The sequence below is a fragment of the Carassius auratus genome, unplaced genomic scaffold, assembly GCF_003368295.1.
Source record: "Carassius auratus strain Wakin unplaced genomic scaffold, ASM336829v1 scaf_tig00024859, whole genome shotgun sequence".
NCBI lineage: Eukaryota > Metazoa > Chordata > Actinopteri > Cypriniformes > Cyprinidae > Carassius > Carassius auratus.
Window position 1 is genome coordinate 1 of NW_020525378.1, and position 10,044 is coordinate 10,044.

General features: G+C 37.3%; 1 protein-coding gene across 1 annotated transcript; it reads left to right on the forward strand.

Annotated features, from left to right (window-relative positions):
- Positions 1-83: 83 nt before the first annotated feature.
- LOC113078252 (chromobox protein homolog 5-like) lies at positions 84-9,640 on the forward strand. The gene is made up of 3 exons (XM_026250575.1): positions 84-347; positions 5,559-5,659; positions 7,985-9,640. Exons 1-3 carry the CDS (start codon positions 99-101, stop codon positions 8,124-8,126), a joined length of 492 nt encoding a protein of 163 aa, XP_026106360.1. The 5' UTR covers positions 84-98; the 3' UTR covers positions 8,127-9,640.
- The last annotated feature ends 404 nt before the right edge of the window (positions 9,641-10,044 follow it).

Here is a 10,044-nt window from a genome sequence, read left to right on the forward strand (position 1 = left end):
ACTAGTTTAAAGGACACTCACATTTTTGCCATAGTATGTAAACTTCCTAAAGGCATATCTATGATGTGAGGAAATCCAGTGGCTTTCATTTATAATGCATGAATCATGCATTGTTTTGCAGCAAACACAACACATGGGAACCAGAAAAGAACCTGGACTGTCCAGAGCTTATCTCAGAGTTCATGAAGACTTATAAAAAGGGAAGCAGTGGAAGCACACCCAGCAGCAAGCCCTCCAGCACAGGCTCTTCCTCGGCCCGCCCCAAAGACAGTAGCAGTAGCACCAGCAAGAGGAAAAACTCAGAGGAAGAGAACGGGAGTGGCAGCAAACCCAAAAAGAAAAAGGAGGTAAGAGCTTAATAAGAAAAGGTTTAAGTAGGCCTGGCGGTAAAACAGTATCAGTATTTATTGGCGATATACGATCTTCGATAACGATAGAAAAAATGTTTGATATAGCGCACAATAGTTTCACACTTATTTAATTTAAAGCCACGTTATGAGTCATCTGCGATGAGGAGACTGTGAAAAAAAAAAGGTACATTAGTCAAATTTTAAATAACATTTGTATCAAATGCAAACATGGTTCGATATTGGAAAAAAAACAAGTTTCACTGTATGTTTCATATTGTTTGGTATCGATAATAATTAACTTTTCCTATAACATTTCTTAAAGGGATAATCCACCCCAAAATGAAAATTCTCATTAATCACTTACCCCAGTGTCATTCAAACCTGTAAAATCTTTGTTCGTCTTCGGAACACAATTTAAAATATTTTGGATGAAAACCGGGAGACTGTTGACTGTCCAATAGACTGCCAAGTTAAAATAAACTGTCAAAGTCCAGAAAAGTGTGGAACCATCGTCAGAATAGTCCATCTGCCATCAGTGGTTCAACTGTAACATGAAGCGATAAGAATACTGTTTGTACACAAAGAAAACAAAAATAATGACTTTATTCAACAATTCATCTCCTCTGTCTCTCCCCAAGTCACTGTAGTGCCATTTTGGAGAATATGAGTTGGATGCAGGTGGTGTAAACTCTTCTGTTTCAGCCGCACCATAAGGATAGGTTTTCTGCGTGTATTTATGCTTTGGTTTGAAAGAAAACGGTGCATCAGTGCAGCACGGCTGACACAGAAGAGCGTAAGCTGACTGCGTCCAGCTTTTTGTTGTATTATTGAATGCAAATATTCTAGTTGCTTCATAACGTTACGGTTGAACCACAGATGGCAGATGGACTGTCCTGACAATGCTTTTCATACTGTTTCTGGACCTTGACAGTGTATTTTTATTAATGACAAAATTTTCATTTTTGGGTGGATTTTCCCTTTAAAGAGCAGGTCATATGGTATTTTAAAGGTTTAAATGCCTTTAAGGTGAGAAAACATTGTAATTTTCACAGAATATACATTTATATTAGAGTAATTTGCCAATGATTAGGAAACGATTCTTTCCAAGCAAGTTCGGAGCATACCTCTCCATTCCATAAACCTACTCTGCTCTGATTGGTCAGCTGGCTAGACCTGTTGTGACTGGCACAGAGAGGAGTCCTTGAGCCAGTTAGCGAGTGCTACCATTGAACAAAGCACCTTACATAAAACAATATAGTATTCCAATCTGTTCTTATAATAATGACAAAAATACAAAACCACTTATGAAAGCGAGTCGTGCCCACAGCTAAAGTTTAGCTGCTAACCGGTGAACACTTAAAACAATAATGGTGGGTACGTTAGCCTAGTGCTAGCATGACTAACTGATGAAAGGATAGTCTGTAAATCAAGAGAAGCAGTCCTTGATAAAATGACATGCTGTTACATCCGCTTTTGTAAAGAAGGGGTATGGGGAATAATATTTAACTGTCAGGGGTTGACTGCGGTCCAATACCAGTGTAAGCAATGAAAACCAGTGCTAAAGGCAAAAAACAAGTGTTTATTTATGATGTTATTGTAGGAAAGCTTGTATACAATTACAGCTTGAAGTAATATTTACATAAAAAGTAACACAAAGGAAAAACATTAAAGATAAGAAAACGTCCAAGGCCAGAGAGCTGCACGGGTCCATTTTTTAAAATCGCACCCGCCCGTACTTGCAGTTAGGGGGGGGGGGGGGGCGTATAGCGTGTTTCATTTTGTTTCATATTGTCTCGCCACCATGCTAGTGGATCTGCGTAGAGTCAATTGGTTGATCTTGGAGATAGCGGGTTAACTCCGTGTCAGCGCGCGCTCTGATCGGGTAAAGGGGCAGAGATTTCAGACTCCGTTTATAAGGATATCTGCACAAACTCATCATCCGCGGCAAAGTTTTTGAGCAAATTTTCAAAAGCCGCACCCGCCCGCCATCCTCTGATTGTTTTGCCGTCTGTGCTTTGCTGATGCGAGCCGCAAAAAAAAAAAAAAAAGCCATTGTCTGTTCTAGAAAGATGCAGCAAGATATTTAATGCTAGAGTATGAGGCATAGGCCTACGCTGAGTTTCATTTACAATGAGATGCGCTCTAGTTCACAGTGCAGTGCAAGTGAACGCGGCGCGCTGGTGCTTCCATGTCACGGTTATCATTGTCTGCTATATTTGCTTTTTATTTATTAAAATACATGCAATTGGTTGATGAAACATCTATTAAAATTAAGATAAAATTTGTTCAAAACGAAATTCGTTTTTAAGAAAGGTTTTCTACAAAGCAAAATTTAATGAAGTGGTAAATATCATGTCTGACGATTTACAAAACTTCATTAAGTGGTAAAAACCATGTCTCCTGATATATTGCGCATCTGATGATCCTATCTAAAAAATGAAAATAATTTTTGATAAAAAATGTTTGTAAAAAATATTTTAGTGACACGGTTTTGGCGGTTATAGAGTTCTAATGACGGTGTTCAACTATAACCGCCGGTCTCACGGTTATATACTAACCGTCACACCCCTACCCGCAGTGTTTAAAACCGCATCCGACCCGTTTTCCGACAGCAGCACTAATTAAAATCCGCACCCGACCCGACCCGCTTAAAATAGAACCGACACCCGACCCGCACCCGAAATCAAATCAGTTAAGCAAATCACATTAGACACCCTTTTTTCGAATTTTATTGCCAGGTCATTCAGAAGTTATTTATGGAAAACTCTTTTTAAAAGATATTCGTTTTTTATACATTGTATCTTAATTTTGATCAATGTTTATCTATCAATTGCCCATATTTTAATAAATAAGAAGCAAATATATAGCAGACAATGAAATAACCTGTGTTAATTGACAGAATTACTAAAAAATATTTTGCTGCCTAAAATTTAAATATTTTTTGTATCACGCATGCATGCATGTCTATTTCCCTCATATTAAATATAAAATGCATGTGGACTGATATTTTCCAATGTCTGGACTCTTTTATTAATGGAGTAGGCTTTATAAACAGACGTTTCAATATACTGGTATTAAATGCATTTTCTGAGAATTTATATTTCACTTTTTTACTGCAAATGTCGAAATATGTGCTCTTTGGTCCATCAGTCACTGATCACATTAGAATAAAATATCTCATAATAAAATACAAAATTGACTGATTTATGAATGTATATGCATAGTTCTCATCAGTCGGAAATACAGATAAACGCTTTCATTTGTTGTATTTTTGATCCTGAAAGAAAACGGAACAACAAAGAGCGAATCATACCACCATCTGAGGTTGTGATTCAAGTCGAACGCATCCAGGCGGATCTGCACCAGAGCGCGCATGTAAATGAGCTGAACAAAGTAAAAAAAACAGCAACCCTGGATAGCCTAGATTAGGCCCATATTCACAAATGTGTTAGCTATGGAATGAAATATCTGATATTCCGATTGTCAAATACATGCAAGTGGAAGTGTATTGTTGTTTAAACACCTTTATAGCGATCGCATTATGCGCAATATAATTTTATAACACAAATTTTAAAATAGGCTTAAATCAAACACATTTTAATTCAGATTCTGTATATAGCTATATCTATCTAAATATATATATATATATATATATATATATATATATATATATATATATATATATATATATATATATATATGAACGGAAAACAAAAACAACGAAGAAAAAAAAAAACAGCTGGCTGATCTTAACGTCTGTTAACTATGACTCATGCAGCCGTTCGCGCTGTGGTGTTTTTTTTTTTTAAAGTGGAACGTAGGCCTATTTTTACGTTTGCACGTGACTGTTTTGAACCCATGTTTAGACCCGTGTTTCCCTGTGTCCGACCCGACCCGCACCCGTATCCGACACAGTTGGATATTTTTCACCTGTTTCAGCCAAATTCGCGGGTCACCCGTCGGGTACCCGAGCCCGCGCAGGACTCTATCCCAGGCATCTAGGAGGAAAAAAAAGTAGGTGGTGTTGGTGCAGTGGATAAGACACATGCCTTTGGTGTGAGAGACCCGGGTTCGAATCCACTGTGAGACACCAATATGGCATGCGACCTCTGACATATATAGCAGTTGTAAGTTGCTTTGGATAAAAGCGTCAGCTAAATGAAAAAATGAAAAAATAAATGAAACCCTGTAAATAAATTATCAATTCTACACTAACTAAAGAAAAGAAGGAATAATCTTCAGTATCCAAAGATACCCTAATATAAGCTTCTGTCACTAGCTCAAACAAAAAGTACAGCAGGTGCTGCACGTCCCTTACCTAGTGAATATAACAAAAGAATACAAATTTATATCACGTGATATTCTTACTTTTCCTCTCCTTCCCTCCCCTTTGTATATATACAAATGTCCAACCAAAAGATGTTTAAATGAATGGGAGGTCAAACAGAGCTTTTTGGTAAGGCACCGAACACATGCAGAAATACAGCAACAACAGCTTAACCCATAATACACAAAGTTAACATTGGCTAAAAATCACAATAATGAAAAGAATTGCAACAGACAACAAGCAAGACCTCTCTTGCATTGTCAGCGTCTTCCTTTTATAGATCCCGGTATTCACCAGGTGGAGTGAATCAAATGACATCATCGCCTCCAATGATGATTGGCAGGAAGCAGAACCAGTGGCGTAGCACTAAAAAAGTTATCGTAAAGGCGATACAAAGAGAGCGGAGACAAATCACACCACAAAACGGCACCAGCCATAACACATGCACACAACAAAAGGTTCTAATTGTATTTCTGTGGTATCCTTGAACACAGCGTCTTCTCAACATTATGTAAACACACTAATAGTGTAACAGTGACGTATATCGGTAACAGACAAAAGATCTGAAATTATGACGACTCTCTGTTGACTCGCTCTTTTGAGAGACAGTATCTTTATTAATCATGCCTTTTTTTTATTAACTTCGCAGATTGTTTTAATTTACATAGGATAGCTATGTAATAAACTGCAAATGAGATATTAAAAAAAAAATACATATGACCTGCTCTTTAAGATCTGAACCGATTAGAATCTTCACATATTTGTATTGATTTTCAACTGGCTGACGGTGAACTGTCACATCCCTAAATGTGATGTAAAAATAAAACATATTTTAAGTAATATTATGATTTCTTATTGTTGTCCCTTTTTTTTTTTCTTAGGATGATATCCTTGTAGCAAGAGGGTTTGAGCGAGGCCTGGAGCCTGAGAAGATTATTGGAGCAACAGACTCCTGTGGAGACCTTATGTTCCTTATGAAGTGGTGAGTACAGCAGCTCTTTACATATCAGGAGAAATTTATTTTAATGAAACGCCTTATTAGAGCCTAGAAACACACTGGAACCAAAGCCACAAATCTGACCAGATTCTAGTTAGAATGACAATAGCCGTGTTTCCACTATCGAGCTAAGACCGGGCGTGCTAGTGCGTGCCAGGGCCAGTCACGTTTCCACTGTCACTTCCGGGGCTTGATCGTGCCTCGCCGGGGCTTCCTCGGGGCCAACGGCCAGGGTTTTTTGGCCCGACGAAATTCTTTGGGCCAAAGCAGGCCAGCTGGGGCTAGAGGAGGAGTTATGAACAAAGGCGGAGTTTCTCCGTGTCTAGAGAGCGTCAGCGCGGATCATTTTAGAAAGATAACAGCTTTAACACCAGCATTAAAGACGTTTTAAAATAAGTTGAGCTCAAAACTCACTCTTAGTTAGCAGCAAGTGTTTGAAATAACTTGATCTGATGTGGATTATAATCACTAAACAAGGCAGAAATATTTATAAGCGATGTAAAAGACTATGCACGCTTAACATTAACGTTACCATAGTAAACATGGTAAATATTACCGCTTGGATAAATCAGACGTCAGCTTCTTATTCTCTATCACAATTGTGTATTTATTAAGTAACATTTTATCTGTCATCTCGTTGCATGAGTTTAGCTCCACGTTGCATATCATCAAAATATAATAATGATTTTTGTTCGGGAGCTTCTATAAAAAGAGAGTCTGCGCTGCGGATAATTTCAGAAAGATAACAGCTTTAACACCAGCATTAAACACTTTTTTTTAAATAAGCCAAGCTCAAAACTCACTTTCAGTCAGCAGCGAGTGTTTGAAATAACTTGATCCAATGTGGATTATAATTCACCATACAAAGCAGAAATATTTATAAGTGATGAAAAAGATATGCACGCTAAACATGTTACCATAGTAAACATGGTAAAATATGACCACTTGAAGAAATCAGACGTCAGCTTCTTATTCTCTATCACAATCGTGTATTTATTAAGTAACTTATTATCTGTCACAAGCCTCGTCTCGAGAGTTTATCTAACGTTGCCTATCATAAAAAAATACAGCCTAATAATAGTTTTTGTTTGGGAGCTTTTATAAAAATAGAGATATTATCATTCATTCTAAATGTGACGGCTACTGCGGCTAATAAACAGAAACTGACTCGACTGAATAAGCAGGCTATTTTCATGAGCGTTAAAAATAAATAAAATAGAAATGAGTGTTTTTATGTGTGATTAATTTTGAGTCTTGATAAATTAAATCAATATGATCAATGTATCACTTATTCTATAGTTAAAACATCGGTGCTTTTGAATTTGAATATATAACATATCATGCAAACCAACGGCCGCTTTTATCATGTTCGTTTTGTGATCGCACATGTTCCAGTGACTTATTTCTTAGTTTTCTGATAACTTCTCTTTGATGGTGAAATGATGAGGTTGCATGACGTTGTTCTGAGAGACGTGTAAAGGGCGTGTTTTAGTGACGCGCAGCAGAGCTTCAGGTCCTGACTGTGGAAACCCTGTGCTATTCTGGCCTCGGTGCTACTGGCCCGGGGCTATGAGCCCCACCCGGCCCGCTTTAAGCGCTGGCTCGCACTGGCCTGACAGTGGAAATGCAGCTAATGAGTGCTTGGTTGAATCACCCGGGATGGATGTTAGCATAATATTCTTGTTACTTTGTCTTCACTTTGCTCACATTCAGAGTCAAAACTCAGGGCTGGCATTTTCTGAGCAGTTCACAATCAATGGATACCACACATTTATGCTAAGAGAACACCAATACTGTTGATGAATTGTAACCGTATGTTTACATTAGTGTATTAGCAAGGTCTGATTTTTCTATGTATTGGTACATTAGTACATACATTTACAGTACAGAAATGCCTTTATTACTTTAGTCTGACAGTTACACTATTTTGCAGTTGAATGTAAGCCCCTGTCTGTTTAATTGAGTAAAATAATCATAGTTACATGATTGTACGTTTCTTCAGTGTTCATTTTATTTGTGCAGATCTTAAAAGGTGTTGAAGGATTAAATCTGATTTTAAAAACACTGTAGAAACCCTGATTTTTTTTATGATGGTACCAAAGGCAAATATGAACAAAATCAATGCCTATTCAGTCATCAGGTGTTTTATATCTAGAGATCTGTTTCATTCTGGTTAAGCTTTAAGAAGCCTTAACTAACAAATTAAATTTATTTGAAGATTGAACTGGAGCAAATGCAGATATATAACATTGTGCAATTGTCCACTTAATGCAAATTTGTCTTTTCTTTGTGGCTGATGTCCCTCCACAGGAAAGACTCTGATGAGGCAGACCTTGTGCTTGCAAAGGAGGCCAATCACAAGTGCCCACAGATCGTCATTGCTTTCTACGAGGAGCGTCTGACCTGGCACGAAGATGGCGACAAGAAGGAAAAGAGTGTCACTCCGGTTTAAAGGACAGAGGGGGGAGGAAAGACGCTGAGTCCTCCAAACCTTGTCCCCTTTGTCACACTGGTGACACTCTCATAGCCAACCTTAACGGACCATTTAGTAAAAAAACAGCCAGCGAGCAATGGAGGTTACTGCCCACCATGACAACCTCCGTCCACCCTTCATGAAAAAGCATCTCTCACCAGACAAACCGAAAGGCCATGGCGAACAGCGTCTGCAGCAGAGCGGTGGAATGTGATCTCTTTTCTCTTACTCTCTCTGATCTTCCTTCTATTTTGTCATAATTTGTGTATTTGTGCTCCTCCAACTATGTTCTTATGATGTGTTGTGTGCTAGTGTAGATGTGAAATGATGAAAACCCGTACATGTCTAACTTTTAACTTTTATTCACACAGTTGATTTTGTAGTGGTGCTGGACATGACTGAAAATATCAGTTGTGTTTGCGTTTAACATCTCTAACGCTGGATAAAGACGTGACACTGTTGGTTTTACTTCAAGCTGTCACCCCCTCTTCTGATTTCTGCTTTGTTTTTTTTTTAAATCAGGTAGAATTAATTTGGCTGTATTGCAATTTTTAACTGTAATAATGACCCTTGTGGGCCAAAGTCTTTTAGTTTCTTGGTTTCTGATTGTCAGTAAAGCCTCAAAGGAACTAGACATTATAATCGCTTTCCCCATATTAAAATTAGAACATTGACACTTTCTCTAATGTCTTTTAAAAACTCTCCTACTTTCAGAATAGGCCCTTTTAACCACTCTTACCTTTGAACTTGTCACTGTTGCTTGCAGGAGGGCAGACAATCTTCATGTGAGTGTGTAATGGTACATTTTTAGCTGTTTGTACACACTTTGTCCATGATATTCATTTTGCTCCATAAGTTTAACTGATATACTCCCTCTTGTGGCTGATTTGGTGAACACATTCCCTGTTTGACCTCATGAACTCAGAGCTGTTCTCATTCACATGGTAGTTTAAGCATATGTTGGGTTCTTGTTACTTTTTTAACCTAGAGCTGACTCAATAAAATGGTGTTTATCAAGGTTACATGACTGTACTAGAGTTTTGTACTCTGTATTGCTTTTTTTGTGTGCTTTGCAAAGCCACTGAACAAAAGCTATATTCCTTCGAGATCATTTACAACAGGGTAAGAGCTGGTTTTATTTACTGACAGCAGTAGAATAGGGTGAAAGGTTTAGTTTGAGTTGTTTGTAATAAGAGGAAACGTTTTTAAACCAGGATGAAAGTGTAGTTACATTTTTTTTTTTTTATTATTATTACAAAGGGGATGGACCTATTGTAATGATCATGATCATTTAAACTCATGACTCTGTTTTAGCTGTTGTTTTAAAATGTACAACAATAGTAGTCTTTGCTATGTAAAATGCAAAGCCTTTTTAATGTCCTGTACCATACTGTAGTAAATCTAGTTTCAACACTAACAGTTGAACGTTTCTTGAAACCTTGAAACCTGGCTTTTTTTTAATTGAGTCCAAATAAATTTCATTGTAGTGCTGAGATTATGACATTTTACTCTGTGCAATGTTTGTGAAAAAACTATATAAAATGATTTATTTTAACACATCAGATATGCACCTTTCCATTTAGTCCAGTTGTCATTGCAGTTTCCTGGAAAGCAGGGCTGATGTGCACCAGCAGATGTCATAATGGAGCAAGTCTTGCCTGTTTGTACTGATCAAAAAAAAAATATATATACCATAAAAGCTGCATAGGAATTCTGAATACTTTTTATTAAAGTAAAATATTTGGTCTATAAATGCATCATATTCGCTGATATTTGAGAGCTTATATGTCTACTTATTTCTCTATTTTGACCTAGTCCTGATGCAGTTTAATGCCAGTTTTACATTTATATGAATGCTTTAAAAAAAAAAATAATGCTCAGTTTCATAGATATTTAA

Coding starts and splice junctions, on each gene's coding strand:
- LOC113078252 (XM_026250575.1), top strand. CDS start 99: ATGAATCATGCATTGTTTTGCAGCAAACACAACACATGGGAACCAGAA. Junction 348..5,558: donor AACCCAAAAAGAAAAAGGAG/GTAAGAGCTTAA, acceptor TTTTTTTCTTAG/GATGATATCCTTGTAGCAAG. Junction 5,660..7,984: donor CTTATGTTCCTTATGAAGTG/GTGAGTACAGCA, acceptor GTCCCTCCACAG/GAAAGACTCTGATGAGGCAG.